This window comes from Pteropus alecto, unplaced genomic scaffold, assembly GCF_000325575.1.
Source record: "Pteropus alecto unplaced genomic scaffold, ASM32557v1 scaffold396, whole genome shotgun sequence".
NCBI lineage: Eukaryota > Metazoa > Chordata > Mammalia > Chiroptera > Pteropodidae > Pteropus > Pteropus alecto.
This window is the reverse complement of record NW_006438082.1, coordinates 856,111-869,689: the sequence shown is the minus strand read 5'-3', so window position 1 is coordinate 869,689 and position 13,579 is coordinate 856,111. Positions and strand designations below refer to the sequence as shown.

General features: G+C 52.3%; 1 protein-coding gene across 5 annotated transcripts; it reads right to left on the bottom strand.

Annotated features, from left to right (window-relative positions):
- Positions 1 to 6,197: 6,197 nt before the first annotated feature.
- On the bottom strand, positions 6,198 to 13,573 carry TAZ (tafazzin). 5 transcript variants are annotated; one of them, XM_006915305.3, is made up of 10 exons: positions 13,157 to 13,573; positions 12,940 to 13,068; positions 11,905 to 11,950; positions 11,573 to 11,658; positions 8,108 to 8,188; positions 7,969 to 8,010; positions 7,713 to 7,775; positions 7,487 to 7,539; positions 7,096 to 7,173; positions 6,764 to 7,004 (listed from the first exon to the last, which is right to left on the bottom strand). In XM_006915305.3, the coding sequence occupies exons 1-10, from the start codon at positions 13,263 to 13,265 to the stop codon at positions 6,903 to 6,905; spliced, it is 789 nt and encodes a 262-aa protein (XP_006915367.1). In that variant the 5' UTR covers positions 13,266 to 13,573; the 3' UTR covers positions 6,764 to 6,902. The 5 variants fall into 5 exon arrangements, with proteins under 5 accessions (XP_024904983.1, XP_024904984.1, XP_024904985.1 ...); XM_025049215.1 differs by having other exon boundaries at positions 6,198 to 7,173; XM_025049216.1 differs by having other exon boundaries at positions 6,198 to 7,173; positions 12,403 to 13,068; positions 13,157 to 13,177.
- Positions 13,574 to 13,579: the final 6 nt, after the last annotated feature.

Below are 13,579 nucleotides of genomic sequence, written 5' to 3'. Positions count from 1 at the left end.
TCCTTTGGTCTTTCATGCAGTCCCTGCTCCTTCTTTATCGTCCCCCCACGTCCATTCTACACATGGGTGCATACATTCATTCTCCCGTGCATTCATTCTCCCTTCCCTCCCACTCCCTCCCTTTTCCTCTTCCTTTCTCTCTCTCTCCCTCTCTCTCCCTCTCTCTCTCTCTCTCCCTCTCCCCCCGCACACACACATATACTGGGTTGAACAATGTCCCCCTAAAATTCATGTCCATCTAGAACTTGTAATGCCACACACAAGGAAGAATGCCAGTTGAGGACACAGATTAGAGTGATGCAGCTCCAAACCAAAGAACTCCTGCAGCCACCAGAAGCTGGAAGAGTTGAGGAAGGATTCTTCCCCAGAGCTCTCAGAGGGAGCAGGGCCCTGTTGACACCTTGATTTTGGACTTCTAGCCTCTAGAACTGGGAGAGAATAAATGTCTGTTGTTTTAAGCTGCCCAATTTGTGATGATCTCTCTAGGAAACTAATATATGTTTGACATTTTTGATAATACATGGAAAAGAAAGTTGAATAATGCCCATTGTCTGCACAGATTCGGGGACATAGAGGCTCACCTACACAGTGGTGAAGTATCAATTGGTAGAACCTTTTTAGAGGATAATTTGGTAGCATCTAACAAACTGTAAAGTGTGTATGACCTTGAATCAAGCAATTTCCCTCTTAGGGATCCATTCAACAGAAATACTCAGCTGAGCACAAGATGCACACATAGGTCCATTTTGGCACCATTTGTAGTTGCAAAAAGTTGGGCACTCATGACTGGACACTGGGACACCGTGCCCAGCCACAGCTGCTTCTACCCCTGCCCCTCAAACACCAGGATGTTTGTGACTGGAGCCAGAAGGCTGCTGAAGAAAACCAACACTCCCAGGGCTGTGCCTCTCATGGGTAGAATGCAATCTGCATGCAAAGCCCTCCATGTGGCACAGGAAGGCACACTGGAAAGAGAGGCTAGGTGCTGGGGACCACCATACCATGTACACAATGGCTTCCTCCCAGCCTTGTGTAGTGACAGCCCATCGATCACCTCTACTTATCAGAGAAACTGCTTATGACGTTGTACCTGTCATTGTCACAAGTGTGGCTCAGATTAGGACCATGGCAATTGAGCTGGAGAGAGGAAGTGAGCTTCACAGGACATGGTTGAGGAAGACAGAAGCCAATGATGGCTCTTGGGTCTCTCTGAGTTGGAGACTGGGAGATCGGGTCAGTTGGGGACACATACATTTGCAATGTTTGTAGGGCCTTGAGATATTGTGGTTTATGAGATATTTGATCTTCACCCACAGTTTCTGGCTCACGACTCGTCAAACCCTTGGACTTTCCTAACCGTTGAGTGCGGTCAAGGTGTCTTTCATTGTATTAATGAGGTGACGTTGGGAAAGCACCATTGGATGAGAGCTGGTTGCCAATGGAGCCAACCATGTGATTAGAGGGCTGGGACTTTCAGTCCCACTCCCTGACCTCAGGGAGGGAAGACGAGCTGGAGGCTGAGTTCAGTTGCTGGTGGCTAATGATTTCATCAGTCACGACTAGGTAATGAAACGCCATAAAAACCCAGGAGAACAACTAGTAAATCGGTAATCTAGTAAGTAATGTGTTTCTTGGAGTTCTGTGAGCCGTTCTAGCAAATTAATTGAACCCGAGGAGGGGGTCGTTGGAACCCCTAGTCTATAGCCAGTCAATCAGAAACACAGGTGAGAACCTGGGCGTGTGACTGGCTTCTGAAGTGCAGAGCGGTCTTGTGGGACTGAGCCCTCGACCTGTGTATCTGATTCTCTTTCTGGACACATCCAGTCAGAATTGAGCTGAATCCTCAGACACCCTGCTGGTTTGTGGGGAAGCAGCCTTCACACACGTTGGAATGGGGTCCAAGAGCCCCATTCAGGCCCCCAAGTGGCAACGTCCAGGCCAGCTGAGGGGAGAGGTTTGTGCTGGAGCTTAATGTAGCCCCAGAAGCCCAGATGGAGATTGAAGCCCTTGCTCCATGATCTAATTTGTATTTTAAAGCAGCGGTCCCCAACATTTTTGACACCAGGGCCCGGGGCTCCTATGAGAATCTAATGCCTGATGATCTGAGGCGGAGCTGAGGCGGGGATGCTGGCGCTGGGGAGCGGGCCTCAAATATCGATGACGCTTCTCTCGTTGGTCCGCTGCTAACCGCCTGCTGTACGGCCCGGTTCCTAACAGGCCAGAGACTGGTCCCAGTCCACGGCCCGGGGGTTAGGGACCCCTGTTTTAAAGGGCTGATCTGGCTGTGGCGACCAGAACAGATCAGAGGGGATAAAAGTGGCAGCAGGAGACTATTGCCATCTCTGGGAGAGAGATGACAGGGGCTTGGCCAAGGTAATGGAGGTGAAGAGAGAGAGAAGGCAGAAGAGATCGGTGCCTCACTGTTGATCTGGGACAGAAGTTTGACTGGGTGGCATGGTGACAGGACAGGAGCAGGGGCAGCCAGTGGGTGACGAAGGAAGGGATCAGTCCACCGCATGCTCAGGTTCTTCCCTCCACTCGCTCTTGCTCATGGCCTGGGGGCTCAGTTACATTCCCTGAGTCACCGATGTCCTATAGGGCCTACCTGGTAAAGGGCCACAAAAGGGGCCACCACCTCACTACTGCGTTCCAGGTCATTTGGGTTGTTTATCTTTTTCTTATCGATTTATAGGAGTTCTTTATACGTTCTAGGTATGAGCCCTGCATTGGCTATATGTATTACAAATCCCTTCTACTCTGTGGCTGCCATTTTCACTCTCTTAGTGTCTTCTGATGAACAGAACTTCTTAATTTTAATGTAGTCAAATTTACCATTTTTTTCTTTATGGTTAATATTTTTTATGTCCTTTTTAAAATAAACTTTCCCTGCCCCCAAGATTATGGACATATTCTCCTACATTATCTTCTAGGAGTTGTCTTGTTTTTCAGACTTTTATGTATGGTATAAGGTAGGTGTCAAGTTCTTTTTATTTCCATAGGCATCTGCAATTGTCCCAGTACTGTTTATGAGATGAACATTCTGCTTTTGCCGTATAGTAAGTGTCCATCTAGCTGTGGGTCACTTTTTGGGCTCTCCATTCCATTCCAGTGGTCAATTTGTCCAGCTAACACCACACTGTCTTAATTACTATAGCTTTATAATAAACTTTGATACCCAGGAGGGCAAATCCTCCCACCTTATTCTTCTTAAGCTATTGTGCTTCCATAGAACTTTTAAAACCAACTTATTAGATTGATAGATTATTTTAAAGAGTCTGATTACGGTATTTAACATTGTGGTAAAATACACATAAAAGTTACCATTTTAACCATTTTTAAGTGTACAGTTGAGTGGCGTTAAGTACATTGACGCTGTTGTGCGACTGTCGCCACCTTTCATCTCTAGAACATTGTCATCATCCCGAACTGAAGCTCTGTCTCCAGTAAACATCAATTCCCCATTCCTCCCCGCCACCCTCCCCCCAGCCCCTGGCACCCACCATCCTACTCTCTGTCTCTGAAATTGACTCCTCTAGGGACACAAATGGAATCATACAATTAGTTGCCTTTCGTGTCTGGCTTACTTCACTTAGTGTAGTGTATTCAAAGTTCATCCACTTCGTTGCACATGTCAGAATTTCTTGACTTTTTATGGCCGAATAACATTTTATTGCAAGACCACATTTTGTCTCTATGTCGACGGACACTTAATTTGGTTCTCCCTTTTGGCTACGGTGAGTAATGCTGCTGTGAACACTGGTGTACGAAATACATGTTTGAACCCTCTTGATTAGGTTTTGATGGGAATTATATTTAATCAGTGGATCGATTCTGGAGAACCGACACCTTTACTATATCAGGTCTTCCTGTTCATCATGGGAGCTCTCTCCACTCGCTTAGGTCTTCCTTAATGTTTTACAATAAAGTGTTTTGATTTTCCTTATATACGTCGTTCACATCTTCTATTAGATTGATTGCTAGGTACCTTGTAGCTTTTGTGAATGGTGTCTTGTTTTAAATTATATTTTCTAATTCTTTGCTGCTGGTGTTTGTATAGAAATGCAATTGTTTTTTGCATGTATTGGTCTTGTAGCTGGGACTCTCTAAAGCCTTATTTCCAAAAATCTGTCTATAAATTCATTTGGATTTTATCTGTAGAGCTACCATCGGCAAATAATGATGGTTTTGTTTCTTTACAATCATTATACCTTTGACTTCCTTTCCTCGTCTTATTGCTCTGGTACAGTAGTTTTGTTCCAGATTTCGAAAGCTTCCATATCAAAAAAAAAATTGAGTTTTTGTAGATAGTGTCTATCAGGTTAAGAAAGGTTTTTTGGGTTTTTTTTTTTTTTTGTAGACTATCAGACTGAGAAAGTTCCCCTCTATAGTTTGCTAAGAATTTAAAAAATTATGAATATTTTATCAAGTGCTTCTGTATCTATTGAAATAATCATATGGGGTTTCTCCTTAAATCAGTTAATATGGAGAATGGCACTTATAAATTTCACAATCTCAGGACAAGTCAAATTTTGCCATGAACCTAAAACTGCCCTAAAATATATAGTCTATATAAAAAACATCAGATTGTGGAAGCATCCGTACAGTACGATATCATTTAAAGTTTAAAACCCTGCAAAACAATGTTTACATATTTATGAAGATGAATATGTAGCAAATCACAAGTACATAAAAAAATGAAACATTCTACCATTGGTTATAAAATCTGAACTCATCATGAAATGTAATTGCTTTGTTCAAATGGACATAAAATATATACAGGAAGAAGGGATGTTACATTTGAACCTATAAATGTAAACTGGCCAACAGTCTGTTTTTACCTATATTTGCATTTGCAAGTGTTTCCTTTTTTACTCCAAGTGATTTTTTTTCCCTTCTGGTCATTTTTACAAATGTTTCATTTTGAATTAGATACACAGTTGCGATCCTCATCATCTTTGAATATTCTTGCTGGCTCATTTTTGCGGTTCATTTTTTTTCCTTCCAGATTTTGTAACTGCACACAAACTTCGTTTCTTTAAGAGTGTTCTTCTGATTCGGGCAGATTTTGCCGGGATAGCAACATTGTGATTTACTTGCTTTTTCCACCATCCCTCCCTACGTTCCTGATCCTTTAATCTTTAAGCCTTAGGACCTAAGATTTATCCACTCAGGTCTATAGTCACGGGGACAACAAGTTTTTGTTACATTAAGGATAATGTCCTAGCTTTAGACATGTTTCAACCCCAGGCCCATTGAGGCAGAACAACAACAGCCCCACGGGCCACCGGGACCAGGCCCCAGGACCAGACTGGATGGCGCCAGGCAGATTCCAGAACTGAACACAATGATCAATTACGCCAGCCCCGTCCAATCGTCCAATCAGTAGCACCCATGCCCTTAGTTTCCATGGCGACTGATTTTTCCCTATATAATCTGTCCTGAGTCTGGCGGAGGGCGGGGTGTCGTCAAGAGCTTTAGCTAGCTTGCTGGAGTCTCCGTGACCTGCAATTCCCTGAAATAAATCCTTACTTTCTTTGCCGCAAACCTGCCCGTATTTCTTCTAGGATTCGCGCACAGGCAAACAGACCCCTTTTGTTTTGGTAACGATTTCTATGCTAGTATTTTCCACATTCTGCCTGACACTGTCAATTTCAGACCTGTTCTTGTTTCTGCTGCCCATTGAACTTCTTTTCCTTATATGCTTGATCTTTGTGAGGTCTTTTTGGTTGATCTTCACCTATGGATGAACTGGGGGCCTAAAGTGAGCTTGCTTTTCTCTAAAGATTTGCTTTGGGCTTCTGCCAGGAGCGCCACCACCTGGATCCACTTTTGCTCCCATCCAAGGTCCCAAGCTCAATCTAGGTGTTCCCCTTCCCACCTCCCACCACAGCACACTGACTGAGCCGTTGACACCTCCCGCCTCCTGGGAACAGCCAGGGGAGGTCGGAACTGCTACTTGCTTCTTCCTACTTTGCTAGCTTTGGGTTTTGCAGCAAGTCCATTTAGCCTTGCTCTGCCTGTTTTGCAAAATGAAATGAATTCCTACTTTTGCAAGGTTCCGGGGATTACAGACAGTGGCAGAAGTCGATGGCTGGTGTGTGCTGAGAGTTCGATGCCCACCTGCTCAAGGACTCTAAGGGTCCAGCCTTCCCGTCCAGAGGGTCACCTCCCACCCCTCCCTACAGAGAGGTCAGAGGTTAAAACAGCAGGATGCAGAGGTTTTATTGTTTAAAAAATATGGCGACTCGGCCTCAGGGGACTGGAGTGATGCCAGGGACACAGAAAGGACGGAGAAGTTGGTGGGCCCCAGCATGGGGCCAACGGCCAGGTCTCAGGCCCTTGCTGCAGGCTCCGTCCCATTGGGCTCCACTTGTAGCAAAGGGCTGCTATTCTGCCTGCAGCCTGGGGCTGGCTCCTGCCCGTGGTTCCCAGCCCTGTGGGAACCTCCGGCAGAAGGGAATCCGTGATGAGGTGGGGACCAGCCCCCCCACTGCCGGGGCCAGGCCAAGGGCCTGTGGGCCCCTCCCTGAAGCTCAGGCCTAGCCACCTACCCCCCAACTGCCCTCCGTCAGGACGTAGGCCCTGGGAAAGGACACTTGAAGGCAAGAAGGGCAGAGGCCCTGGCCTAAATCTCCTCCTCCCAGAGTGGTCGAGCGGGAAGAGCAGCCAAGGAGCTGGAATGCTCACCAACTAGGGGAGGTCACCCTTTAAGGGTTATGAACAAATCTGCCTAAAAAACCGTATCTGAGCTCAAAGCATCAGTCCATTCCCCCAGCCCCAACTGTGTGCGGGGCGAGATCCCAAAGGCAGCGCTGGGAGCCTGGCGGCTAGGGCTTGGGTCCCAGAGCTGCCTCTTCCCCAGGCCTCAGGAGGCACCTGGGCAGGGGCTGGGTGGGACCCGCCTATCTCCCAGGCTGCAGGTGGTGGTGGAGCTGCTCCGCCTGGGTCTTCAGGCGCTGGAATTCCTCCTGAATGAAGTCGGTCAGGGCTTTGCGCATCTCCACCTGAGGGGAAGGACTGGGGCTGGCCTGCAGTCCTCAAGGGCCTTTGCCCAGGGAACCCCACCCAGGCCAAAGGCAGCCCGGGGCAACTCACAGCCGACTTATTCTCTGCCCGGAGCCGCTCAAGCACAGGCAGGGCACTGAAGGGCTTCCCGATCAGCACAGTGATCTTCTGCAGGGAGCCGGCCAGGTGACAAGAACAGGGTGAGTGCCCACAGCCCCAGCCACATCGCCCTGGGGAGCCAGAAGCCACGTCCTGCCCCTAACTGGCTTTGTGCTCCGTTGAGCCACTCTCCTTCTTTAAAACGAGGCTCGGTGGCATCTAAGGCCCATTCCAGTCCTTGGGTCCATGCGCCACATGGTCCCCCTGCTGCAGCCTCAAGCTCAGCTCCTCCTGAATCTGGCCCCAGTCATGCTGAGTGGGAGACCAGGGGCAGATGGCAGGCAGACAGACAGACTGACGAAGGTCAGCAGCTTCTACCCACCTGTCCAAAGCGCGGGAAGTAGGGCCGGCTGTTAGGAAGGACGTCGTTCATGCCTGCGGCACAGTGGACAGAGGCTGGGGAGCAGGTGTGGGGCGGAGCAGGGTGGCCCCAGCCCCCACCCAGGCACCCTCTCCCTGCCGCCCAGTAGAACACCCCGCAGACACCTCCTACGGAAGCCCGTCTCCCCATCCTCAGACCACAGGCTCGGCCTAAGAGGGACGCTCACCGACATGCCACAGCGGCAGGATGATGGGGTTGAGGTGACACTCGGCAATCAGGCGCCCGATTCCTGCCCCAGGGAGAGGGAAATGGCGTGAGCGCAGCTTCAGTGCCAGCCTCCAGCTGGGGTCACCCCTGCCGTCCCCGTTAAAAGCAGCTCCCCTGGGCCAGCCCTTGTCTGTTCCCTCGCTCCTGCTACCAACACACCCATCCGCCCCGTGTGCCATGGCCCGACCGAGCCAGAGAGGGCCAGCAGCCCTTACCCCACTTGAAGCGCAGGAACTCAGAGCTCATGTTCACTTTCCCTATCGAGAGAGATGGGACAGTGGTGAGGGTTTGAAGGGGAGCCGGGGGTCCCGACCATATTCTCGGGCACGCTCTGACCCTGCCAGCCCCACTGACCTTCGGGGAAGATGTGCACCCAGTCCCCGTGGTTGAGCTTCTCCAAAATGAAATCCATTCCCTTCTGGTAGACGCCATCTCCTGCCCAGAAAAGGTCTCTCCTCATCAGTCCCCATTCTACCGGGGCCCCTCCTCCCCTGTCCCTGGGAATGAAGCAACAGCTCGGGGACTTCCTCTTCTCACTGCGCCGTCCACAGGGACACCCTCCAACGACTGTCTCTCCTGGGCCCCTCAGTCCCAGCCGCACCGCTGTGCACCTCACCATGACATTCTTTGTTCAATAATATCCTTTAAACCTCTGAGCGCCTGTCACGTGCGAGGTAGCGTCACCATCATCTCAAACTGTCTTCAACTGAAATTCTGAACTTGACAAGTCCTCTACTGATCTCTAACCTTACCTTCTGCCATCGGTCACACCACAGCCCCAGCCGATGAGCCGCTCGGCCACAGGCATACTATGCCCCTGGCAGACCCCTGACCCACGCACCGCCCTCCCTCCCCTGCCAAGCTCTTGGAGCCTTCTTTCTCCTTGGGATGCGCCACCCTGGGGGACTCTACATCTGCTGCCTCTGGCCTGGAGGGTGCTGCTGGAGCAAACCGAGTCTATTCATAACTCCAAGCCTCGCTTGGGCCCGATTCTATACAGCAACTCTGTCCCAGGGGCCCGGCCAGGCCGGTTACCGCCGCCTCGCCCCACGGGCCTCCCAGCCCCGCCTGCGCCCTCTGCCTCCTCTGTCCCTCCTGCTGGCCCCTTCCTCACAGGACTCCCCTGAAAACTAGACTCTCCATTTGATGGAACATACGAGTTGGGAAAAACTCAAACTTGCTACTGAGGAAAGTGGGGTTGAGGTGCCCCCCATGCTAGCAACGCTGGCCTTGGAGAGGCCGAGACCATGATACTGGACCCAGGCGGCCCCGCGGTCAGCAACAACGCAGACATGGGTGCCTGATGTTGTGTGGGGACAACCTGTGACCACGCAGTGAGAACTTCATGAACCGCGTCCTTACGGTGGACAGAGACAGAGAAGGGGGCAGTTGAAGGAGCGGGGTTGAGTAAGCGTGCTCATTTTAGCCAGTAGGGACTAGAGAGCCACATCGCAGATGGGTAGTGCCACAGGGCCAGTGCATCGGGGACCGGACGTGTAACCTGTTCTCTGTGAGGCTGAGTCTTTGGAAGGTGCTGGTCAGGGCTCCAGGAGTCAGAGGTGCCGGCTCCTTCTCTACTCAAACCTACTGGTGCGACCCAGCCATCCAGCTTGAAATCAAAGTTTAAAAACAATGCTATGCTTTTGGAGGCTCACTTCATAATGTTTAGCTTTTGCAAACACCCTTTCTGCTCACTTGGAGAGCTCGTACAACATTGTTCCGATACTTCAGGTCACACCACAAAGTCTACGCTTCAGGGAGGAAAGGGGATTTTTTTTTGGAACACAGAAGCGAAGTGTGCCGGATCCCTCCTTTCCTTCAACACACATTCGGATCTCTGCTGTCCGTCAAACACGTTTGATAAAAGGCCTGTCCCCATCCACTTTCTCTCCCTGAAGGTGCTTAGGATTTAGGTTTGGTTTCAGGAGGCAGAAGGGAGGAATTGAGACTCGGGCTGGGGTACATGAGCAGAGGCCCCATCTCCAGAGCACGGTGTGATGAACGCCAAGGTCACCAGCCATGACACTGTAGTCTCTCCTTGTGCTCTAGAGGGACAAAGTAGTTTCCAAAAGCGGCAAGAAGAAAGAGCGCTCCGGGCGGCTGTCTCTGGGGAGTAGCCTGAGGGTTTGTGGGCGCTGCAGCTTTTCATTTTTTTAGGTTACTTGATTGTATTTGACCATGTTTTACTTTGATCGACTAGAAATAAAAATACTCCCCCTTGACACCTCTAACACCCTGGATTCCTTCTTCCTCTCTCTTCCAGACCGACCAACCTCTGGGGGGAAGTGCCCACCCCTGCTGTCTCCCTGCCCCTCCCGCCTCCAGCTCCTAGAAGCTCCCGAGGCAAGAAAAGAGCTTCTCCAAGAAAAGAGCTTCTCCGGGGTCCTGCTTTGCTTCCTTCCTCTCTGGCCACCGCTTCCTGTTGCCTTGGTGACTTGTCTGTCCTTCTGTGCTCTGAGGTGCCCGTTCAGAGCCCCTGCTCTCTCCCTGCTCTTCCCTTCTGCAATGTCACTTCTGTTGGTGACTTCCTTTGCGGTCGAGTCCCCAGTATCTTCATTCTCAACCATCTTTTCGAGTTTCAGAACTGCACACCCCACTGCCTCTGGGACTGCGCCCCTCCTTGGGTGACAGGCTCCTCAGATAAAGCATGTGCTAAACGGGACTCACCTCCCCTCCCAAGCATCACACTGCTTTCCCCTCATCCCATCTCCCCAGTGGCTTGGTATCACCAGATGTCACCTAGTGTCATCTTTGAGTTCTCTTTTCTTTGCCCCTTCCCACACCCGACCTATCAACGGGTTCGGTCAACCCTGCTTCCAGAGCATATCCCAAAGCTGTCCCCTTCTCACGCTTTCCACAGTGACCCTCAGAGGCCCAGCTACAATCTTTTGCTGGCAGAATTGCTGTGACAGCCCCTGACCGGGCTCCGCGCCTGCCCTGGCCCTGCTCCCATCCACCAGCCTCTGCAGCCAGGATGCCCGCGCTCTCTCTCTCTCTCTCTCTCAAGCACAGACAAAAGCACATCACTCCCCGATGAGAGAGCAGAGTCCAAAATCCTTAACATGATTATTCCAGAACCTTCACATTTGGCCTGCAACCTGCATTTCCTACCGTGATCGCTTCCAGCATCTAGAACGCTTTTCCTTTCATTCTCTGCCTAGAAAAGTTCTACTTCCCCAGAGGGAAGAGCAACCTGGATTCAAATCCTCGCTTTGCCATCTCGGGCCCCATGACCTTGGGCCAGCGGCTTAATCTCTCCAAGCGTCTTTATCTGGAGAATGGGAACCGAAATGGCCCCTACTTCCTGAGGCTCTTGAGAGGTGCCGGGCAGCCATTCGATGTTACACACCTCACCTCACAAGCATGTTTGTTCTCCTGAACCCTGCAGCCTGTGGCACATGCCACTGCCATCACAGACCCACGACACCACAGTGACGTCAGCGAGTCTCTTAGTAACGTCCTCGAGAGAAGGGGCTGTGAATAATGCCGCCTTGACTTCTAATGCCACAGTTCTAGGTTCGCGCAGCCGTCAGGTAGTCAGTCACAGAGACTCGAGCACTGTCCAAGAAGCCATCACTCCTCCAGCAGCCACCGCCACCTCTGCTGCCACTCAATGGAGCTGGCCAGCTAGTGGGGCAGCAGCCCCCTGGCTCCCCTTGCTCCCAGGCTTTCTGTCTCACCTGGGCCCCTCCACTCCCAGTGCTGCCAAGCCAGAGGCACTGGCTACCAGGCTCCCTGTCCCAAAGAGGCCAGAGAAGCCTGCAGAAGCACCCTCCTGCACCCACTGGCCCACCGGCCCCTGCAGGAAGAACAGCTCACCTCGGCATACGGGCACGCACTTGCCCAAGCTGAAAAAATGGGAGTGTAGCTCCTTGGTGAAGCAGATGTCTGCGGCTGCAGGAGTCCTGGAGTGGGAACAGACGCGGTCATCCCCGCCTCCCCCGCACCCTGCTTCCGGACCCACCCCACAAGCGTGATGCATGACAGCAGCGGCACTGGGTGACGGAGGCACAGGAGGGCCTGTGGGGCCCCGCCCCGTGCCCTGCCTGGACTGCAGGATGCCGCCTCCTGGGCAGAGGAGGAGGAGGGCAAATCTGGGCAGAGACAGGTGAGGCCGGCCAGGCCCATGGGAGGGGCCCTCTCCTCCTCACCAACGCATCAAGTTCAGGTTCCAGATGTGGCGCAGTTTCAGGATCCCTAGAGGAGAGGAAAGGCTTCATGCCCCAACTTACCTTGTCCCTAGAGAGCACCGTTTTCTGTCACCCCGTTTCAAGGAATGAAGGACAAGGGCAGCAGCACTACCCTTTTTCTATGGCCAAAGTGGCATCTTCCAGAGCCTTGGAGTGGACCCCCACATTCTCCCTGGCTCCTCTCTCTCTCTCTCATTCCCCGTATCTCATTAGTCACTATGTCTGGTCTGGCTACCTCCCTGACATATTTTGACATTACCTATTCTTCTAGACCTCTCTCTCCAATGTCACTGCCACCACCCTCGTCTAGACTACCGGATGGCTCTAAAGCCGCCTTCTTGGCCTCCTGGGGTCTGGCTGTGGCACCCCACAGACCATTCTCTGCCCTGCAGCCACGGTGAGCCCCCAAAAGCTCCAACTACACCAGGTGGCTCCCCACAAGCTGTACGACAGTCTAACCTGCATTCGGAGGGGAAAGCTCTGGGCACCCCTCTATCCAGACATCCAGGTTGCCAGAGCCAAGCAGCTCCTTGTGAAGTGAGTAGAGCAGGAACTTCTAGGTGGGGAACCAGGTGGGCTCCCAGGTGAGGCTGGATGAAGGGTACAAACCCAGCCTGGGGCAAACCTGGAACCAGGATACAGGTCTTCCAGCCCCTAATCCAGAGTTTCCCTGACAGGTCCTCAGATTTGCTCCCCAGACTCTGTGGGACCTTCCATGGCTTACACAAGCCTGCTGAATCACAGTAAATAAGCTGTCAAGACCTTGCCCCGCAGCCATTCCTCACTTCCTCGAAATTTCTGACGCCCTCTCCAAATCGCCTTGCCTGAGAGGATGCTGAAGGGACTACAAATCAAACTGTCACCCCCGAGGCGGGACGCCCCAGAAACAGTCGTGCCAGAGCTATGTGAAGAACCCACTGAGAAGTGGGTTTGTTCGGCTTCTGTCTGGCCCCTTCTCTCCCCGCCTCCTTGTGCCCAGAATACTGGTCTGGGTACCCCAGAGATGAGGGTCATCCATGCAGGACTGGTGATTGGAGACGGTGATGAGGGGAGTGGCTGGGCCTCGATTCTCGATGAGCTCATACAGCACCTCCTTGTTGTGGACGGTAAGGTGGTTCATGTACTCTGGGGGGAGAGAGAGAGAGTGTAGGGGATCTCGGCCCCCTTCTCCCCTGGGGCCCAGGGCTTCCCCACCCCGGCCAAGCCCACTCACTGGTCCAGAAGCAGCTGTAGGTGCCCACCAGGCCCATGACGACGCTGCTGGCCAGGGTCCAGGTGACCGGTGGCACCGCGGGGAACGGCCATTTCACGTGTAGGGGCATCACCCATACACACCGCCCCTGGCGGCCCGGTGGTGACCCTGCCACGGGGCAGCCTATGGGGCCGCTCTCTAGGTCTGTGTCCTCAACCGCTCCAGAGCCGGGTCCCTAACAAACAGGCCCGCGACACAGACGGGCACCGCAGCTCGGCGCGACAGTGGACTAAACCAAGGTCACCTCGCGGGGCAGGCCAGAGACCGGCCCGGCCCCGCCCCGCTCTCTCGCCACGGACGAGCCGCCACCGGAGTCAGGAGCCAGGTGTCGCGGCAAAGGTAGAAGAAGATGGGCCGGCAGCCGCACTCGCCGGAAAGCGAATC

Coding starts and splice junctions, on each gene's coding strand:
- TAZ (XM_025049215.1), bottom strand. CDS start 13,265: ATGCCCCTACACGTGAAATGGCCGTTCCCCGCGGTGCCACCGGTCACC. Junction 13,069..13,156: donor CTACAGCTGCTTCTGGACCA/GTGAGTGGGCTT, acceptor CTCTCCCCCCAG/AGTACATGAACCACCTTACC. Junction 8,011..8,107: donor GGTGCACATCTTCCCCGAAG/GTCAGTGGGGCT, acceptor CTCTCTCGATAG/GGAAAGTGAACATGAGCTCT.